The sequence below is a fragment of the Dendrobium catenatum genome, unplaced genomic scaffold (genome assembly GCF_001605985.2).
Source record: "Dendrobium catenatum unplaced genomic scaffold, ASM160598v2 fragScaff_scaffold_1564, whole genome shotgun sequence".
In the NCBI taxonomy this organism is placed as follows: domain Eukaryota; kingdom Viridiplantae; phylum Streptophyta; class Magnoliopsida; order Asparagales; family Orchidaceae; genus Dendrobium; species Dendrobium catenatum.
In genome coordinates, this window is record NW_021320026.1 from 320,184 (window position 1) to 340,366 (window position 20,183).

Sequence of the window (20,183 nt, forward strand, 5' to 3'; positions counted from 1 at the left end):
AACAATTAAACTTATTGGGCATCATAAATTATAGGATTAGATTGTAAGACTCACTATTGTGCTACTTATAAGTGAAGTAACAAAACCCACATTTTAGAGAATCTCTAAATAAAATGCAATATTCCTTAAAATCTCAACCAAATTCAAACTAACGAACAGTTTAACCTATGGGGCTAAATTGTAAGACCCACCAATGGGCTACTTCCAAAGGGAAGCAATAAGATCCGTCATACACAAATAATTAGCCAACTTCTAATGGGAGTCATGAAACCTATTATTTAAGAAATTTCTAAATATCAAACCCTCAAACCAATAAATTCAAAGCTAACGGGCATCTTAATTTAAAGGATTAGATTGTAAGGCCCACTTTCAGGCAATTTCCAAAAGGAAGCTATAAGACCTACCCAAACAATTAAATCTCCAGGCAACCTTTCTGTAGAGTTAGGTTGTAAGTCCCACTAACGGGCAACTCCTAATAGAGTCGTAAGTCCCACTCTAAATTACACATACATACAACTTCTAAGGAAGTCGTAAGACCTGTCAATCAAATTCAAAATTAATGGATAACTTTGCTATAAAGCTTAGTTTTAAGACCCACCAATGAGCTTATTAATAGAAGCCGTAAGACCCATTTTACAGGCTATTTTCAATGAAAGTTGTAAATCCCGACCTAATTCAAACTTCTGGGTAACTTCTAAACAAAGTTATAAATCCCAAACCAAATTGATTTGTGGGTATTCTAACAGATCTAAACCCCAAAACCCAATAAAATTAAATTCATATTCAATCTCCTCAGTCTACTCGGGATCTCTGAGAGGAGGCAATCCATGACTGTTAATTAGATTTTCTGGACACTACGGTCAATGATTGTTAGTGTTGGTAGATTGAAATATTTAGCATACCCGGGATGACAGAATCATGTGATCTTAATCGGGTTTATCTCCATTTCTCCCACAATTGAGATTAAAACATCTAAAAATTATTCATCCTTAATTGAGAGTTCTCTCTTACATGTTAAGAGGGGTAATTAAATATGAGTACTTGCGAAATAAGGACTTAGATCTAATTAAACCCTAATACTACCCTCAAGAGAAATCTGGTTAACTACAATCTGACCCAATAAAGATGGAATCCTATAACTGCAAAGCGGGACTCACGCATTCGTGTCATTTTTCTTGAGCCAACAAATACCTATTCTAATATAATTGAACCTCATTCTTACTACTATAAGCTCACTATGAGCCTCATGTTACACTATTGTGGTCTCAAATAATCATTTTAAATTTTATTATCATTTTCTTAATGTAATGCTTTAGAAGACTTTTTTTGTGTAAGAAGGTTGATGCATTAATATTTTTTGGGGTATAAATATCTATTATAGCATCAGATCCCTAACTTGACGTTTCTAAACCTCAATGACATACTTGATCAAATTTCTCTCTTTGAGACATCTCTAACCAATCATTGCCCTTTAAGATACACATACTATGATCTCAGATCACTAACTTATATTATTTGACATATATTTGAGAGTCTAGTGATGAGCGACAATTGCTACATAAGATACAATGTGGATTAAATCTTACTCATAGAGCTTTGTTATTTTATTTGACTCACTTGATTGTGCATTCTAAGCTATATTATGTTGTCAATGGTTTGTTCTTAATGCCTCCTAACTTGATTAGCATGACTCATTATTCATTGTATGATATTGCATTTTCATTAGCACTTTATGCATACAGTCTTTACTAACATTTGCTAAAACATGTTGACATAAGTATTCATAATATTTCTAGAACTATTTTTCAAAAATACTCACCTGGGGTATAAAATGTAACAACAAATTATTTTTATTGCATTTTCTTTAGATTTCATGAACTTCTACTGTATAACTTTTGATATATTGTATTACTGATTATTGTTAAATTTTTTAACGGGTTGATTTTGTAATTTTACCTATTAAAAGTGTAGTTATTACATTTGTATGATTTAATAAGAAAAGTGATTTTGACATTTTAATCTGATTCTGCCTTTATTGTAAGGATAATGAATGAATATTGATTGTGATTGAGTGATAGTTGATCGTTATTGCTTATATAATATTGAATAATAATGTGTGTGAAAACAAGTAAAGGCTGTTTACTCACTAATGTTGGATGGAAATTGATTCACTTGTACAGGATGATGGATCAACGAGCTTTTTCCTTCAAATAATATGTTTTCCTTTGTTGATTTATGTAATTCACTGATTATGAGTTATAAAGAGATGATTAATAAGTTGACGGACAAAGAATGACGACTCTGTTTATTAAGCCAACGTTTATTGATTTACTACTTAAAAAAAATCGTATAAGCCAGAGCTTTTTCATTTGAGTAGATCTAAAATTGTGTCACGACCCGGCCCGGCTAGTCCGTTGATAACGGGGCGGGAACAGTCGGTCGTACGGAAGAGCATATAAAAACATAATTAAATTCATTATATATTTAACATCAGTATATAAATGTCATCCAACATTAAAAGAAAGAGTCACTAAAAGACATCAAACTCAACTGTTTCAAACTGTTCAACTCACATAACTACTAAAAACTTTAAACCATCAACATTACATAAGCTCTCACAATTACATAAACTACAAACTTAAATTTAAACTCACAAACTACACAGGAACAAACTCAAAGACTCAAACTAAAATCATAAAAAAGAATCTTTCATCCTGAGGTCCCCTACGACGATACGTATAAGGTCGTCGAGCAGCCATTACTTCTCTCTTGAAAAATATTTTTTTAAAAAAAGAATGAGCCAACGCTCAGCAGGTAATTCATATCTCAATTAATTTCATAAGATGCATAAATAAAACATTTTATAATTAGAAACTAATTCATATCATTTTACAAGTCAAAATTTTTAAAACTTTTAATCTTACTTTTCTTTAATCATTTCATTCCTTTCATAATTCTTTCATTCATCTTCTTCATATGGAGTGCAGATGCAAAAATGCTTATGTCATATGTATACACTCATCCCGGAAGTACCCTCATTCGTACTGATCATGTACGCATTCAAATTTTTTTTGGCCATTTCCTTTACCATTTGGCTTTTTGCAAGCCCTATTACCATTTGGCTTTTGCAAGCCCTTTACCATTTGGCTTTGACAAGCCCCATTACCATTTGTTGGGCACTTCCGGATCAACATGCACATGAAAATTTTATTCCATTTAAATCTTTTCATTTCTGTTCAATTCCCTTTCATAAGCCTCATATATTTTCATGCTCAAATGCTTTTCATATGGTTCATATGCTTTCCAACAATTAATGCATAATATAAGTACATGAACTTGCAGAATCATTGAATTTAAAACATTAATTAACAATAAAAATAAATTCATGAAATTTTTTTTAAGCATAAAAATTTTTAAAGCACTTATAAACTTAACTGGGGTCTGAACACCTACCTTAACGTTTTCAAAGTAGACTTCTACGACATACGACGTCGCTCTGACACTTGTCGCTCCTCTAAACAGTCAGCACCTAACATTATTTAAAAGATTCATGTTACAAAACGCAACACTAAAATTTTGTTAAATTTAATTAATATTTTCGGATTTACTAAATACCTAAATTTTGGAAAATCATAAATCTTCCATTTTATTAAAATATCGCTCCAAACTTAATCCTAAACATATAATTATAATTATATTATAAATTTTCGGATTTGCATTAATTATAAAAATACTAAAATAAAATTTTCATCCAAAAATTCAAATTCATGCTTTAAAATATTCCCAATATCCTTAGGAATAATTTTCGTATAGGTGTCTTACAAAATTTAATTTTAGGTCAAAAACCCTAATTTTTAATTCTTCAAAAATTCCTCAATTCCCTTCGTTTTCATTGTTAAAACAATCCTCTAAACATTCCCTAAAGGTTTCGTAAAGAGATTTTTGGGAGAAAAGCATTTTTTGTAGAAACCCTAAAATTTCGATCTCAAATAACTTGAGATTTAGGTAGTTTTGTTCTAAAATAATCGTACCTGAGTGTTTCTCTCGTCGTCCTCTTCGATTTGACCTAAAACTCTCGTCATAGAGACCCTCGCGGAACCCGTCCGTCCGCCCGTTCCTCCGCTCTGTTTCGGTCGTTTGCGTGAAATGAGAGGGGAAAGATGGCTCGGTTGGCTATAATAGGAAGAATAGGGAAATGCTAAAAGACCAATTTGCCCTTAAATAATTCCGGCAATTCAATTGATTAGGGGTTAAACTGGTATTTAGAGACTTCAAACATTTTTAATTCCATATTTAGGCAAAAATTGGGTATATGTGTTATATATCAAAATGATCAAAATTTCGCATAGGATTTTCTAAAATTATTATCGCTAAATTCCGTTAACGTTGAAAATTTTACTTAAATCTCGTCGCGGTGCTTTGAAAAGCGTGCGAGATCTAAAACAAAAATTTTTGGGTTTTACAATTATCCCCTCCTAATAAAAATTTCGTTCTCGAAATTTAAAGGAAAAAACTTACAGTAAAGCCATACCTTAGCCAAATAAATGAGGGTGGTTCTCCCTCATTTCTGACTCTTTCTCCCAGGTGGCATCATTCTCTGAACTGTACTTCCAAAGCACCTTAGCAAAAGGAATCGCTCTGCTCCTCAACTGCTTAACCTCATAATTAAGGATTTTCTCTGGCTCATTCACAAATGTCAAATCAGGTTGAATGTCTACCACATCAGTACTAATCCTCTGAGCCTCATCTGAAATATCTTTCCTTAAAGAGGAAATATGAAATACATTATGCACTCCACTCATGTGTGCTGATAGAATCAACCTATAGGCCACCTTTCCAATCCTTTCTGAAATCTCAAAAGAACCTACAAATCTTGGACTTAGCTTTCCCACTTTGCCAAATCTCTTCACTCCCTTCATTGACTGACTTTGAGGAATACAAACTCTCCCACATCAAACTCAACTCATCGATGTTTGGCATCATAATATTTCTTTTGTCTATCATGCACTGCTTTCAATTTATCTCTGATTAATCTGATCTTTTCTGTAGCATCATCAACCAGATCAGCACCAATTACCTTCCTTTCCCCTGTCTCAGCCCATCTTAAAGGTGTCCTACACCTTCTCCCATAAAAGGCCTCATAAGGAGCCATACCAATACTTGCTAGGAAGTTGTTGTTGTAGGCAAATTCAATCAAAGGTACATATGCCTCCCACTTACCACCAAAATCCAGAACACTGGAGCAGTTATGTAAGTGAATCTCCCATAAAGTAAGTCTTGTAAGGTCTGGATGGAAAGGCCTCACCTGAGCAAATCTTCTAAGGTCTGGATGGTTCTTTCTGACTGTCCATTTGTCTGGGGGTGGAAAGCTGTACTAAAAGTAAGTCTTGTACCCAAAGCTTCCTGAACCTTCTTCCAAAATCTGGAAGTGAATCTCCCATCATGATCTGACACTATAGTCTTAGGTACCCCATGCAATCTGACAATATGATCAACATACAGACTTGCTAATTTTTCAACTGGATCAGATTATTTAATAGGTATAAAGTGTGCAGACTTAGTCAACCTATCAATAATCACCCATAAAGTATCACATCCTCTTTTGGATCTGGGTAAAGCAACCACAAAATTCATAGTAATGTCTTTCCATTTCCACTATAGTATGGGTAAGGGCTGTAGAAATCCTCCTGGCTTCTGATGTTCAGCCTTAACCATCTGACATGAAATACATTTGGATACAGTATCTGCCATGCTTCTCTTCATTCCTGGCCACCAAACACCTCTTTCAAATCCTGATACATCTTATTACTACCTGGGTGAATGGTGTAACTGGCGTAGTGAGCTTCTTGAAGGACTTCTTTTCTCAAATCATCCACATCTGGAATGCACAATCCGCCCTTATATCGATGCAATCCTTCACCATTAAGCTCAAAATCTTCAATATGTCCCATACTAACCATATCCAGTATCTTCTTAAAATCTGCATCAAGTAGCAAAGCTTCTCGTACCCTTTCTGGAAAGGTTGATATAATTGTAGTCTGATTCAACCTTATAATTTCTGCATCACTGGGCTGAACCACTGAAATCTCCAACTTCTCCAAATCCTTTATCAACTCCTGCTGCTGTGTAATCATCCAGTTTGCACTACTAGAATTCTTTCTGCTCAATGCATCAACAACCACATTTGCTTTGCCCTGGTGATACTGAATATCCAGCTCATAATTCTTAATGAGTTCTAGCCATCTCCTCTGCCTTAGATTCAGTTCATTATGAGTGAACATATACTTCAAACTCTTGTGGTCAGTAAAAACTTCATACCGAACTCCGTACAAGTAATGCCTCCAGATCTTCAAGGCAAAAACTACTGCAGCTAACTCCAGATCGTGGGTTGGGTAGTTCCTCTCATGATTCTTCAATTGCTTAGAAGCATAGACAATAACTCTTCCATTCTGCATCAGTACACAACCCAACCCTTTATGTGAGGCATCACTGTAAAGCTGAAACCCATCTGTCTCTGAGGGAATAATCAGCACTGGAGCAGTTATCAAACACTGCTTTAACCTCTGAAAAGCTTCCTCACACTGAGCTGTCCAATCAAATTTCATTGCTTTCTGAGTCAGTCTGGATAGTGGCATAGCTATCTGTGAAAACCCTTCAACAAACCTCCTGTAGTAGCCTGCCAATCCCAAAAAGCTCCTAACCTCAGTCACTGTAGCGGGTCTTGGCCAGTCTGCTATTGCTTGAACCTTATGCTGATCCGCAGCTATCTTCCCATCAGCAATCACATTCCCCAAAAATTTCACTCTTCAGCTAAAATTCACACTTGGAGAACTTAGCATAGAGTTCATTCCCCTTCAATGCATGTAACACCATCCTTAAGTGATTTGCATGTAGTTCCTCATCTAGGGAGTATACTAGTATGTCATCTATGAACACAATCACGAATAAATCCATAAATGGCTTAAAGATTCTATTCATGAGGTCCATAAATACTGTAAGGGGCATTTGTCAAACCAAAGGGCATCACTACAAACTCATAATGCCCGTATCTGATACTGAAAGCAGTCTTTGCAACATCTTCCTCTCTAATCCTGAGCTGGTGATACCTTGACCTCAAATCAATCTTGGAAAACACTGAGGCACCTTCCAACTGATCAAGTAAATTATCTATCCTTGGGAGAGGATACTTATTCTTCACTGTTAACTTGTTCAGCTCTCTGTAATCTATACAGAGTCTTAGGCTTCCATCCTTCTTCTTCACAAACAGTACAGGAGCACCCCAAGAAGAGGTACTTGGCCTGATGAAACCCTTCTCAAGCAGCTCTTGTAGTTGCTCCTTCAACTCCTTAAGCTCCTTAATTGCCATTCTGTAAGGAGCCTTAGCAACAGGTAGATCATCTGAAAATACTTATGGAAATTCCTGAACAATAGGAATGTCCTTCAACTCTCTTTCTTCTTTCTTCTCCTCCTTAACATAGGCCAAAAAGCCTTCACAATCTTTCTTTAACATCTAAAAAGCCTTTAAGGATGACACAATCACTGCAGTTACTCCCTTATCCCCTTTAAATTCAAACTTCTCATCTCCTGGCATACAGAACTTAACCTCTTTTTTGTTACAATCTATAGTCACGAAATGACAAGATAACAAATCCATGCCTAAGATTGCATCAAACTCAGATAGAGGTAAGACAATCAGATCAGCCTCAAAGTTCTTATCACAAATCCTCAAACTCACTTGACATCTCTGCTTAGCTTTCATGTGACTTCCATTAGGCATCAAAACTGACAGTGATTTAATCATAACTGTAGGAAGCAATTTAGCAGATCTAACAAACTCTTCAGACACAAAGGAGTGTGACGCTCCAGTATCAAACAGAATTCTAATGGGTCTATCACACATAAAGATTGTCCCTAATCATAAACAAGTACAGCATTCATTTACAAAATATGTCATTCATTAATTATTCATTTCATTTTCATTCATTGTTCATTTCATGTCATAAAAAAAATTATTCATTGCAATTAATTAAATTACGTACCAGTAACCACATCAGGAGATCCCTTAGCTTCTTGCTGGGACAATCCATGACTCGTGGTTGAACATTCTGACGAGACTGACCTTGAGAAGGCACAGAAGCAGTAGACTCCACAGCTTTTAGTCTTGCCTGACCTCACCTCTGAAGTAGATCTCTGTCCCAAAAGAGGATAAGACTTCGCCATGTGCCTAAGTTGATGGCACCATTAACAAGTATTAGTGCCTGAGAGACACTCTCCCTTATGCATTCTCCCACACTTACTGCACAAAATAGCAGTTGAAGCACTGCTGTCAGAACCACTGGACCTGGGCTTCTTCCAAGTAGAAACCCCTGACTAAGAAGACTGGGCAAATTGGGAAGGTTTTGACCTGCCCTCCATTTTCCTCTTCTGAGTTGCTTGCATGTCCATCTCGATCCTTCTGGCTCTTTCCACCAAAGTGGGATAATCCTCAATTTCAAAAGGCACAAGAGGCTGCCTTATCACATCCTTCAATCCATTCAGAAAACGGTAGCACTTCTCCTCAGCATTGGGAATCAGGTGAGGGGCATACCTGGACAACATTATAAACTCCGCCTCATACTGAGAAACAGATCGATCTACTTGAATCAATCTGTTGAACTTATCCTGCATCTGTCTCCTGGTTGTCATAGGTACATACCAGCCTCTAAATACATTCACAAATTCTTCCCAGGAGACTTGGTTGCTTGGTCTTCCTCCAAAAGTTTCTTCTAGCTGACTCCTCCGCCACCTCTTAGCTTCGCCATCAAAAGCATAAGCAGCCAGTGTAACTCTCCTATCCTCTGGGCAAGACATGCCCTCAAGGATATTCTCAATCCGCATTAGCTAGTCCTCAGCCTCTATAGGTCTGCCACCTGAAAACAGCGGAGGCTTTATATCCTGAAACAGCTTCAGGTTCTTATCCATAGGTCGGCCTCCACTTCCACTGCCACTACTATGATTTTGGGAAGTCCTAATCATCTGAGTCATCGCTTCCATTATCTGAGCGAATGACTCCATAGTGTTGATCCTTTGAGGTTATGCTACTTCTGGTAGCTCCATCCCTTCCTCCATATTAATGCCATCAGTGGCATTCTGCTCAGGATCCATGTTCCTGAGATAAAACACATCAATCATAAGACACATAATTCATAAAATTACACTTCATACACATTCTAAGACTAAATCAATCATCATATAGGCTCTTTCATTGATCATTACTAAACCTTTGCTCTGATACCACTTGTCACGACCCGGCCCGGCTAGCCCGTTGATAATTGGATGGGAACAGTCGGTCGTACGGAAGAGCATATAAAAACATAATCCAATTCATTATATATTTAACATTAGTATATAAATGTCATCCAACATTAAAAGAAAGAATCACTAAAAGACATCAAACTCAACTATTTCAAACTGTTCAACTCATATAATTACTAAAAACTTTAAACCATCAACATTACATAAGCTCTCACAATTACATAAACTCTAAACTCAAACTTAAACTCACAAACTACACATGAACAAACTCAAAGACTCAAACTGAAATCATAAAAAGGAACCTTTCATCCTGAGGTCCCCTACGACGATATGTATAAGATCGTCGAGCAGCCATTACTTCTCTACTGAAAAACATTTTTTTTAAAAAAAAAGAATGAGCCAACGCTCAGTAGGTAATTCATATCTAAATTAATTTCATAAGATGCATAAATAAAACATTTTATAATTAGAAACTAATTCATATTATTTTACAAGTCAAAATTTTTAAAACTGTCAATCTTACTTTTCTTTAATCATTTCATTAACATTTCATTCATTTCATAATTCTTTTCTTTCATCTTTTTCATATGCAGTGCAGGTGCAAAAATGCTTATGTCATATGTATACACCTATCCCGGAAGTACCCTCATTCGTACTAATCAGGTACGCAGTCAAAATTTTTTTGGTCATTTCCTTTACCATTTGGGTTTTTGCAAGCCCCATTACCATTTGGCTTTTGCAAGCCCTTTACTATTTGGCTTTGGCAAGCCTCATTACCATTTGTTGGGCACTTCCGGATCAACATGCACATGAAAATTTTATTCCATTTAAATCTTTTTATTTATGTTCAATTTTCTTTCATAAGTCTCATATATTTTCATGCTCAAATGATTTTCATATGGTTCATATGTTTTTCAACAATTAATGTATAATATAAAGACACGAACTTGCAGAATCATTGAATTTAAAACATTAATTAACAATAAAAATAAATACATGAAATTTCATTTAAGCATAAAAATTTTTAAAGCACTTATAAACTTAACTGGGGTCTGAACACCTACCTTATCGTTTTCAAAGTATAATTCTACTACATACGACGTCGCTCCAACACTTGTCGCTCCTCTAAACAGTCAGCACCTAACATTATTTAAAAGATTCATGTTACAAAACACAACACTAAAATTTTGTTAAATTTAATTAATATTTTCGGATTTAATAAATACCTAAATTATTTTTGGGAGAAAAGCATTATTGTAAAAACCCTAAAATTTTGATCTCAAATAACTTGAGATTTAGGTAGTTTCGTTCTAAAATAATCATACCTGAGTGTTTCTCTCGTCGTCCTCTTCGATTTGACCTAAAACTCTCGCCGGAAAATCGTTGCTGGAGACACCCTCGTGGAACCCGTCCGTCCGCCCGTTCCTTTGCTCTGTTTCGGTCGTTCGCATGAAATGAGAGGGGAAAGAGGGCTCGATTGTCTATAATAGGAAGAATAGGGAAATGCTAAAAGACCAATTTGCCCTTAAATAATTCCGGCAATTCAATTGATTAGGGGTAAAATCGGTATTTAGAGACTTCAAACATTTTTAATTCCATATTTAGGCAAAAATTGGGCATATGTGTTATATATTAAAACGATCAGAATTTCGCGTAGGATTTTCTAAAATTATTATTGCTAAATTCCGTTAACGTTGAAAATTTTACTTAAATCTCGTCGCGGCGCTTTGAAAAGCGTGCGAGGTCTAAAACAAAAATTTTCGGGTTTTACAAATTGAATACATAGAGTATAATTTTAGTAGTAATAGATCTAGTGGGTGGACTGTAACTTTGGGCAATCAAGTCATTAAAAAAGAATATGCTAAAAGTGATGGTGAAATAGATGAGGTTATATTAGTAGAATTCAAGTTGGATGGTTGAAGTGGAAGAATGCATCGGGTCTGTTGTGTGATAGAAAAGTACTCCTTAAACTTAAGAAAATATTCTATAAGATGGTGGTGAGACCTACAATATTTTATGGCGCAGAATGTTGGCCATTAAAAGAGAAGTATAAAATTAAGTTAAGTGTCACAAATATGAGGATGCTCAGGTGTATGAGTGACTTTACTTTTAGAGATATAATACGGAATGAGTATTTACATGAAAAGGTTGGAGTAGCTCTAGTGGCAGATAAAATTAGAGAGAGTCACCTCAGATGGTTTGGTCACATAAAATGTCGGCCTTCCGATGACTCAGTTAGGAGAGTAGATGTATTAGATATGACCTATGTTAAGAAAGGCAGAGGTAGATCTAAAAATACTTGGTTAGAAAATATTAGAAATATTTTTTTTATTAGAATTAAATAAATATTTGACTCTTAATAGGACAATGGAGAAAAAAGGATTCATATTGATGACCCCACATAGTGGGATAAAGGCTTGATGTTGTTGTTGTTATGCTAGCTGGGAGGGATTAACTTGGAGGAATATCCCAAAATTCTATATCATTTGTCGTAATTTCCTGCTTGCTCGAATTCTATGTTTGCTATAATCTTGTAATGCTGTTTGCATCACCTCAGTGCAGGATTGGGCTGATATGTTGTTAAGAATGTACGTAAGATGGGGAGAAAAACAGGGTTACAAAAGTAGAGTAGTTGAGAAATCTGCGGGAGACGAAGCTGGGATCAAGTCAGCCACAATTGAAATTGATGGGCGTTTTGCTTATGGATACCTCTCTGGGGAGAAAGGAACACACCGAATTGTTCGTCAATCTCCATTTAATGCTAAAGGTCTTCGCCAGGTATGTTAAGTTCATACCTTGTGTTAAATCTTCTAAGAAAGAGAATGCTCAATTATATTGTACATGTTACTTGTAGACAAGCTTTGCTGGTGTGGAGGTCATGCCGCTTCTTCGTGAAGGATCCATAAACCTTGACATACCAGAAGAAGACCTGGAGATAAGCTTCTCTCGAGCAGGAGGAAAAGGAGGCCAGAATGTGAATAAGGTTGAAACTGCTGTTCGGATTGTTCATATTCCAACTGGTGTTACTGTCCGCTGCACAGGTACATGTGTGGACGAAAATGACTTTTGTTCAATGCTATTGTAATTTTCTTTTTGTTAATTAGTATATTTTTCATTAAGCCAACACACTTTCAAAAATCTAGAATTAACTACTTATGATAAATAGGTAATTTTGGAGTTGATTAAGTATATGGGATGCATCTCAAATTTCACTTTAGAGGCTTTTATTTGGTTAGGTTCATTGTTTTGAATAAGATAAAGTTTTTGTTAGTTAATTATCACTTCTAGACGGAGCAAATATCTGACGAGTTCCTGTAAAATAAATTCTGACTGATGTCTTAATTCATTATAATTGTATCTTACTTATTTGGTGGAGGTAATTTGGTGTATGGTCCGGGGAATAAGCTTTTTCAAGTTCTCAATTTTCTGTTATCCAGGGCTATTTGTATTGAATTTTAGTCATTGGTATTGGGGAGCATGGCTATGAGTTGCATCATTTCTTTCTAGGAGTCTCATCCAATAAGCTTTCTACTATGTTTGTGATTGAGGTTTGATTATCCTTCTTTGGCACGGCTTCTGAAAAATACTCATTCTAGAATGGAACTTGAGACCAAGGTTTTTGAGCTTGCTTTCAGTTTTGATCCATCACAGAAGTTTTGCTAGTTTTGCTGTTTTTGACATTCAGTTTCACTAGTAGGTTGGTTTTCTTTTTTATTTTTACAAATATCATTAAAATATAAAAAATAACTTTTCAATATAATTTATAGATGATTTTTAGCTTAACAATATTCTATTTTTCGTGTAGCTTTAGTTGAGTTTTAGTAGTTTTGGCCAAGTTAGGTTATTATGGCTCTATTGTTGTCTCATTATTATGTATAATTCACTAAAGGTTCCCTTTATTTTTAAGAAATGAGCGAGTCACCATTCCAAGGTACAATAAAATAAATATACACCACTCATTAGGAATACCAATCGGTTTGCAGCCTAGAAAACCAATTTCTGTAAGAAGAATAGTATAATATTTTCAAGATTTGCCAAGACGGAAACAGAATCCTGGATATATTGGCACATTTGAGATTATTGAAAGAGTAGAATGGTGGCTTATATATTAGCATAACATGCAGACATGTTTGATGTACACAATATTTTTTATGTATCAATGCGCAGAAAATGAGTTAGAAATGAAAAATCAGGGAGTCCCGCAAGATGAAATTGAGCTACTGAGTAATTTGACATATATGGAGAAGCCTCAAAAGATATTAGAGATTGATTTTTGTAAATTGTGAATTAGAACAATTTCTTATGTGAAAGTGCAATAGAAGCACAAATCATTTAAAGAGACTACATGAGAAAAAGATATAGATATGAGATAAAAGTTCCCTCACCTATTTGAGAAAATATAGAAAGATGAATTTCGGGGACAAAATTCTAATGAGGGAAAAATTGTAATAGCTAATTTTTATAAGGTAAAAATACTTTTTTTTTTCTTAATTAAAATATTAACTTTCATAAAATCATTAAAAAATCATTTTGTTGTGTTCTACTAATCAATTGGAGCATATTGGTATGTAGAACTGTATGTTAAATTGTAAAGGTTTGAATGTTATTGAATTAGTTTTGAATTTTAAATCTGCTTTACTGTTCAACTATAGAAGTTACTGTAGCGGGATAGTGAATTAAGGATGGAAATTCCACTTAAAATGGCATGCACTGGTGGAGGCTTTGGGTATAATGGGAATTATGTATTAACTAAAGCCTTTAAAAGTCTGCTTAACCGAAGCCTCATTCTGAGTTGGAATGCTCGGTTTGACTTCTGTTGAGGGCTGGAGCGGAGAATGTCGTAAGGTTGAGGTGAGAAATTCGGTGGAGCAGGAAGAAGAGAAAAAGGGAGAAGAAGAAGAAGTAAGAAATGTAAGTTTGGTAGATTTTTTTTTTTAATTTATGTAAAAGTTCCTAATTTAGATTATGTCCAAATGTTATTTAGGAGTTTTTGGCATATGAGGAAAAGAAATTTTGAGGTAAAATATTATTTTAGACTATATAGATTTTATTCATATTATTAGAAAAATGAATTGTACTAATTATAGAAATTGAGAAGTGTGGATTGTGTAGCTGATTTACAAGGGTAAAAGGTTATGAGGAGTTGGAATTGAAGAAGCAACTCACCGCGGTGGTAAGATATGCAATTTTATTAATATAGTAATCTATTGCATACGTGTAATTTTAATTAGTTGTGTAATATTGATTTCTACAATATACATTTGTAATTAGCCTAAAATTGTGATTTAGGTAATTATGTCATATATAATTAGCCATATATGATGATTCTATTATATTATGCGATTATGTGCACATCTATTATGTTGTATCCTGTGATAGGTAATTCGTAGTCATACTTGCCTGTATGTTGATACACCAGATTTTTTTATATCTAAATTTCTTGTATATGCATGGCAATATATGTAGGCAAATGTCACACAATTTGAAAGGGAAAATACAGTGATAATAAATGCCTGAGAATGTGTCATGTGAGGTGGTATGTGAATAGTGCAAAGCGACCCTAATGGGCAGTGGATCTAATAGAGGCAGTGCGACCTTGATCTGATATGAATCATACGGGCTATAATATAAAGCCTACGAGCGATAGAGGCTGTGCAATCTCAAAATATGACATGAGACCTACGGGCGATAGAGGCAGTTCGTCCTCAAGTGCCTATAGGATGTTGACTTAAATCTAACCATGTGGACATGACACTTTTTAAGGTTGGAAAAAGAAGTTATTTGATGAATTGAAATGTATGATTTACCCATTGAATGCATTTGGCATCATCGATAATGTTGGTAGTATGTGACATGGGCCGATGATATTGGCATGATGAGATATACTCGAATTGTTGTGCGACATTATTTTTATATGTTTAATGATTCCATACTATGCATATTTCCTTTTTAAATGGGTACATGCAATTCTTACTTATGCCTGTTGATACTCCGGTTAGTATTGTGTTTCACATACTTGAATATTGTATTAGGGTTGAATACTTTTTTGAGCTCATAGCTCACCAAATTTTTATTATGATTATTATTACAGGGAAGTGCAATGATAATATATAAAAGCTGACTAACTTAGGCTAAATTGTATTATGAGATGAGTCCCGAGTAGAGATATGCGAACTATTGTTATAAAATGTTTTTGGGTGGTTAGTTGCTTTGTAAGTATAACTTATGATATAAAGGAAAGATTTTAAATGCTTCTGTTTTATAAAGGAATGTAACAAAAATATTAAATTTGACATGATTTTGAGCCTTGAAAATTAGGTATTATATGATTTCTTTATTGCAGCCTATTTGGTTGGGGGTCGACGTTGGGCGTGACAATTTGAATTTAAAACTTAGGACAAACCAGTAGAGATAGCTATAATGGATCTAATGAAAGTGATGATATCGAATGCTACGTGGGATGTTTGAGATTGTTGAAACAATCGATCATAGTTTTCTTGAGAGATAATAGAGATGGATATGGACATACCATAAGGAGTTGGTAGGGGTATCACCAATTGTCGAAACTAGTTGGAAAGTGGAGGGATACTCAAACTTTTTCTAGTAATATTTAAAAGGATGTTTTGTTAGACTCTGTTGTAAGTCTAAGGAGAAAGGCAGTACGACTTCCAACACAACCGCGACTAGTTCATACACCATCTCCAAGAGTTCATGACCACTCATAGAGCCAACAACCAAGGAAAAATTAGTTAGGAGTTGGGGATTGAGGAGTTGAGAGCTCAGTCCAGTGGTTAAATTGTATTATGAGATGAGTCCGGAGCAGAGGTATGTGAACTATTATTAGAAAATTTTTTTGGGTGGTTAGTTGCTCTGTAAGTATAACTTGTGATATAAAAAAATATTTTAAATGCTTCTGTTTTATAAAGGAATGTGACAAAAATATTAAACTTGACAGGATTTTGATCCTTGAATATTAGGAATTATATGATTTTCTCTGTTGCATCCTAACATTATTTGGTCAGGGGTTAGGGGTCGACGTTGGGCGTGACAATTTGAATTTAAAACTTAGGACAACCAGTAGAGATAGCTATAATGGATCTAATGAAAGTAATGATATGGAATGCTACGTGGGTGTTGACGAATATTTCGCACCGACTCGACCCCGATCGAGCCCGACTAGGCTTGATCGCGCTCGATCAACTCGATCGATCGACGTCGAGACAAAATCGACTCAAATTAGACTCCAATTTAATTAAATTAAATCAATTTAATTAAATTAAAATTAAATCAAATCAATTAAGAGAACTAAAAAGAAAGAGAAAAACTTCTATCACAAGAGATAATTTATATTATTAAATTTGATTGTGGTACCAATGGTAGTGGGGTTTGAGTCATTAAGATGAGGTCAAAAGGCCATGACAACATGATAGGGAGACTCGTAATCCGATGGTTAACGCAAATAATTAATAACAATAGATGAGTGTTGCATGAAGTATTCGTTCCCTATGATAGTGAATAAATGACAGGACGTGTAATAGGTGACTGAATTTTGTGATGCAGCAAGCGAACATAGTTGTGAAAGTGCATCAAGTAGGCATAGGAGTGCCCGCATGGTAATGGCACATGGGTGGCATGCCACTTGGCTACACATGGGAAGGAGACACACTATGTGGAGGTTTGCATAAGTGAGATTGGTCATTAGTGGGTGGGATCATAAAAGGGAGGTCCAGTCATTAGTCGTATTGTAAGTGTGAAGTTGAGTTGTCGGTTGAATAAAAGGAAAGTGGTGAGGTTTGCGGATGGAGGGAGAGAAGGGGAGCGGTTGAGGTTTTGTAACCTCATTCTAATACCATAATGGAGTGGGAAGCTCTTTTTTGTATTATTCACTAGAGGACTTCTTTATTATAAATAGAGGAACAAGCACAACGTTCTATTGTAGAACTAAGCATACAACACCCACAAAATATGCTCCTTCAGTAGTTTAGATCATTTTCGATAGTTCTAGCTAAATCAACCTGAAGTTTTCAAAATACCAAATCACCTTTGAGATACTGTGCCACTACCTCATTAGTTTGTTTATGGTGGTTTGGGCCTTGACAAACTTTTTTTGTGTATATTTGGTTTCTTTACATGATTTTTTGTATGGAATTGATGTGGGTGTTGGAAAATGTTTTGGGTCACTAGTTTGATTATCATCAAACTAATTCAATTGAAATGATATAATTCAAAACTATGTTTGGAGTGAGTTGTGGGATCTATTAATTAGTTTAGAATCATTCGTGACCTAATTTGGCTAAGTCAATTATTTTGGTTTATAGTCAATTAGAATTGCCAAGTTATTTGTTTTAATTGGGTTACTTTGAGGATGATCAGGTAATTTCTAGCGACAAGGTTAATTACCTTGGAACTAAATTGTTTAATTTCAACTCAACTACTTTGATTTATGGTTAATGATATTGAACGAAGTTATGTCGGGCTTTGTTTGTTTAATTTAGAGTTATTTGAGGAAAAAATAAGTATTTTGTAGTATAACAATTCTATTTAAAGTTAATTAGGATTGAACAAGGTTAATTTGGGTGAAACTTATTGATTTACGGTTAACTTGGATTGAATCATATTATTGAAAAATAAATTCTTTTATTTATCGTTAACCAAGGTCAAATCGAGTCGAAATGGAATATCCAATTTAATTTTGGGTATATGACACATCAATCATGATTTGATCATGATGAGAATTATGATATTTTCAATAGATGTAGCATAAAAGCTAAGAGTATTAGCATTATTTATGTCAATCTTAAACAAAATTATAAGAATTACGCGAATTTTGGGGTTAATTCCAATTTGTTTGTTGGCAGTTACTAGAACTTTTCTAACAAAAATGAGGACTAAACATGGGGAAGGAGGGAATCTAAAATGCGAGGTTATGGAATTTTACTTTATTGGGAAAAGTTCAAAGTTTATGCAAATGATTCGATAGAATTGGCTCATCATTTGACCTCCTATAAGCTCAGGTGGAGTCTCAATGCTATAGGAGAAGCTACATTTCAGTAGCACTAGTAAAATTATATCGCAAGGCCGAAAAAGTGCTTGGTGTAAATGAATGGTCTTATTTAACTTGTAGCTGTTAGGTAATATAGAGTACAAATGCTAATTTCTAGGTGAGGGTCAATTTCCACGTGAAGTTGCTTGCCAATTTTCTCAAAGCTAGCCGAATTCTGGCGAGTAGCTGTGGAATCTTGTGCGAGTTGTCTTGCTGAGTTATGTGAATAGCTTTGACGACTTGAGTGACTAGAATGGTTTTTCCCTATCTTCAGATGGAGTATGATCAAATTGATAGTTTTGAACGATTGAAGTCAATTGCCAGTTCATCACGTTTTTTTTTTCTTTGCATCTTTCACTTATAGATCCTTCCTGACTAACTAGCTTTGAATCTGGTAAATGATTTTTAGCAAAACTGGTTATCTCTACCTGGGCGATATTTGGGTGTACAATTGGATTAACAGAATCTTATTAACTGTAATATGTAATCAATAAATGGAAACACAACAACAACAACAACCTTTATCCCAATATGTGGGGTCGGCTACATGAATCTTTTTTCTCCATTGTGTCCTATTAAAAGTCAAATTCTTGTTTAAATCTAAAAAAAAAGGTAATTCCTAATATTTTCTAACCAAGTCTTTTTAGGTCCGCCTCTACCTTTTTTAACATAAGTTAAATATAATATCTCTACTCTCCTAACCGGGTCATCGGGAGGCCGCCGTTTTATGTGACCAAACCATCTAAGGCGACTCTCTCTAATCTTATCTTCTACTGAAACTACTCTCAAGAGCATGATCCAACATCCCATGTATTGTTAAAATATGTTATTCCAAGTACCAACTGTTTTGGATCAATAGCTAATGTTACTAGCAACTGAGGCACTTACTTTCTGTTCCCCAGAGGAGAGGTCTCAGCTGGCTAACAAGATCAAGGCTCTCAGCCGTCTAAAGGCAAAGTTGCTTGTCATAGCTGAAGAACAGAGAGCAGCCGAGATAAAACAGATAAGAGGTGATGCTGTGAAGGCCGAATGGGGGCAACAGATAAGAAACTACGTTTTTCACCCTTACAAACTTGTGAAAGATGTGAGGACTGGGAACGAGACTTCTGATATCACTTCTGTAATGGATGGAGATTTGGAGTCTTTCATCAAAGCTTACCTTAAATACAAGTACAGTGCAGTTGCGAGCGAAGGGAGCACAATTTGATTCAAGTGAGCCGAGTTGTACTGTTCAGAAAATGGTCAAGTAGTTTCAAGCAGTGTGCTCACGATTTGGACTTTGAGTTGCCATAGAAAAGTATTTAGAATTGAAATGCTTTAGTGAGCTGTTGTTTCTCCTAGAAAATTTGAAGGGCGGAATAGGAGGATGTATCAGTATTGTTTTCGGACTCATCATCAGATTCGACTCCGGTTAATTACTTGATACAAATTTATGTATAATATAAGTGTAATCATATACTTGCAGATTGAGATGATTCTTACAATGTAATCTTTTTCTTTTTCTTTTTTTTATGGTGGATCTGTTTGATCATTTTCATTTTTTAAATGTAAATCTCTCTAATAGCTATGGATTCTTATAAAGATTTTGTTTAGAACTTCAGAATAAGATCAATATTTCGTTGTTGAGGAGGAAAATTCTTCCTCTAAGATGGTTTAAACATCATGATATTTATTTCTAAAAATGTGGCAAATTAAATCCGTCTATAAACATAGAGGATTAGGTTTATCTTAGAAATTAAACCCGAAATGAGAAAAAGATCTCACGGTGCAGGCAAAATGATCTCTATTTCATCCTTTCAATGTAATGATCTAGAAGATATTAATGACCTCAATAGTATCCCTTCTG

The 20,183-nt window shown here is 35.0% G+C and overlaps 1 protein-coding gene across 1 annotated transcript in view; it reads left to right on the forward strand.

Annotated features, from left to right (window-relative positions):
• Positions 1-19,868, forward strand: part of LOC110093409 (peptide chain release factor PrfB1, chloroplastic) — a 46,921-nt gene extending 27,053 nt beyond the window's left edge. The window contains exons 5-7 of the mRNA XM_020818292.2: positions 11,857-12,072; positions 12,149-12,335; positions 19,240-19,868. Coding sequence (XP_020673951.1) covers positions 11,857-12,072; positions 12,149-12,335; positions 19,240-19,544 — 708 coding nt within the window. The 3' untranslated portion in view covers positions 19,545-19,868. The remainder of the gene's footprint in view (positions 1-11,856; positions 12,073-12,148; positions 12,336-19,239) is intronic.
• The last annotated feature ends 315 nt before the right edge of the window (positions 19,869-20,183 follow it).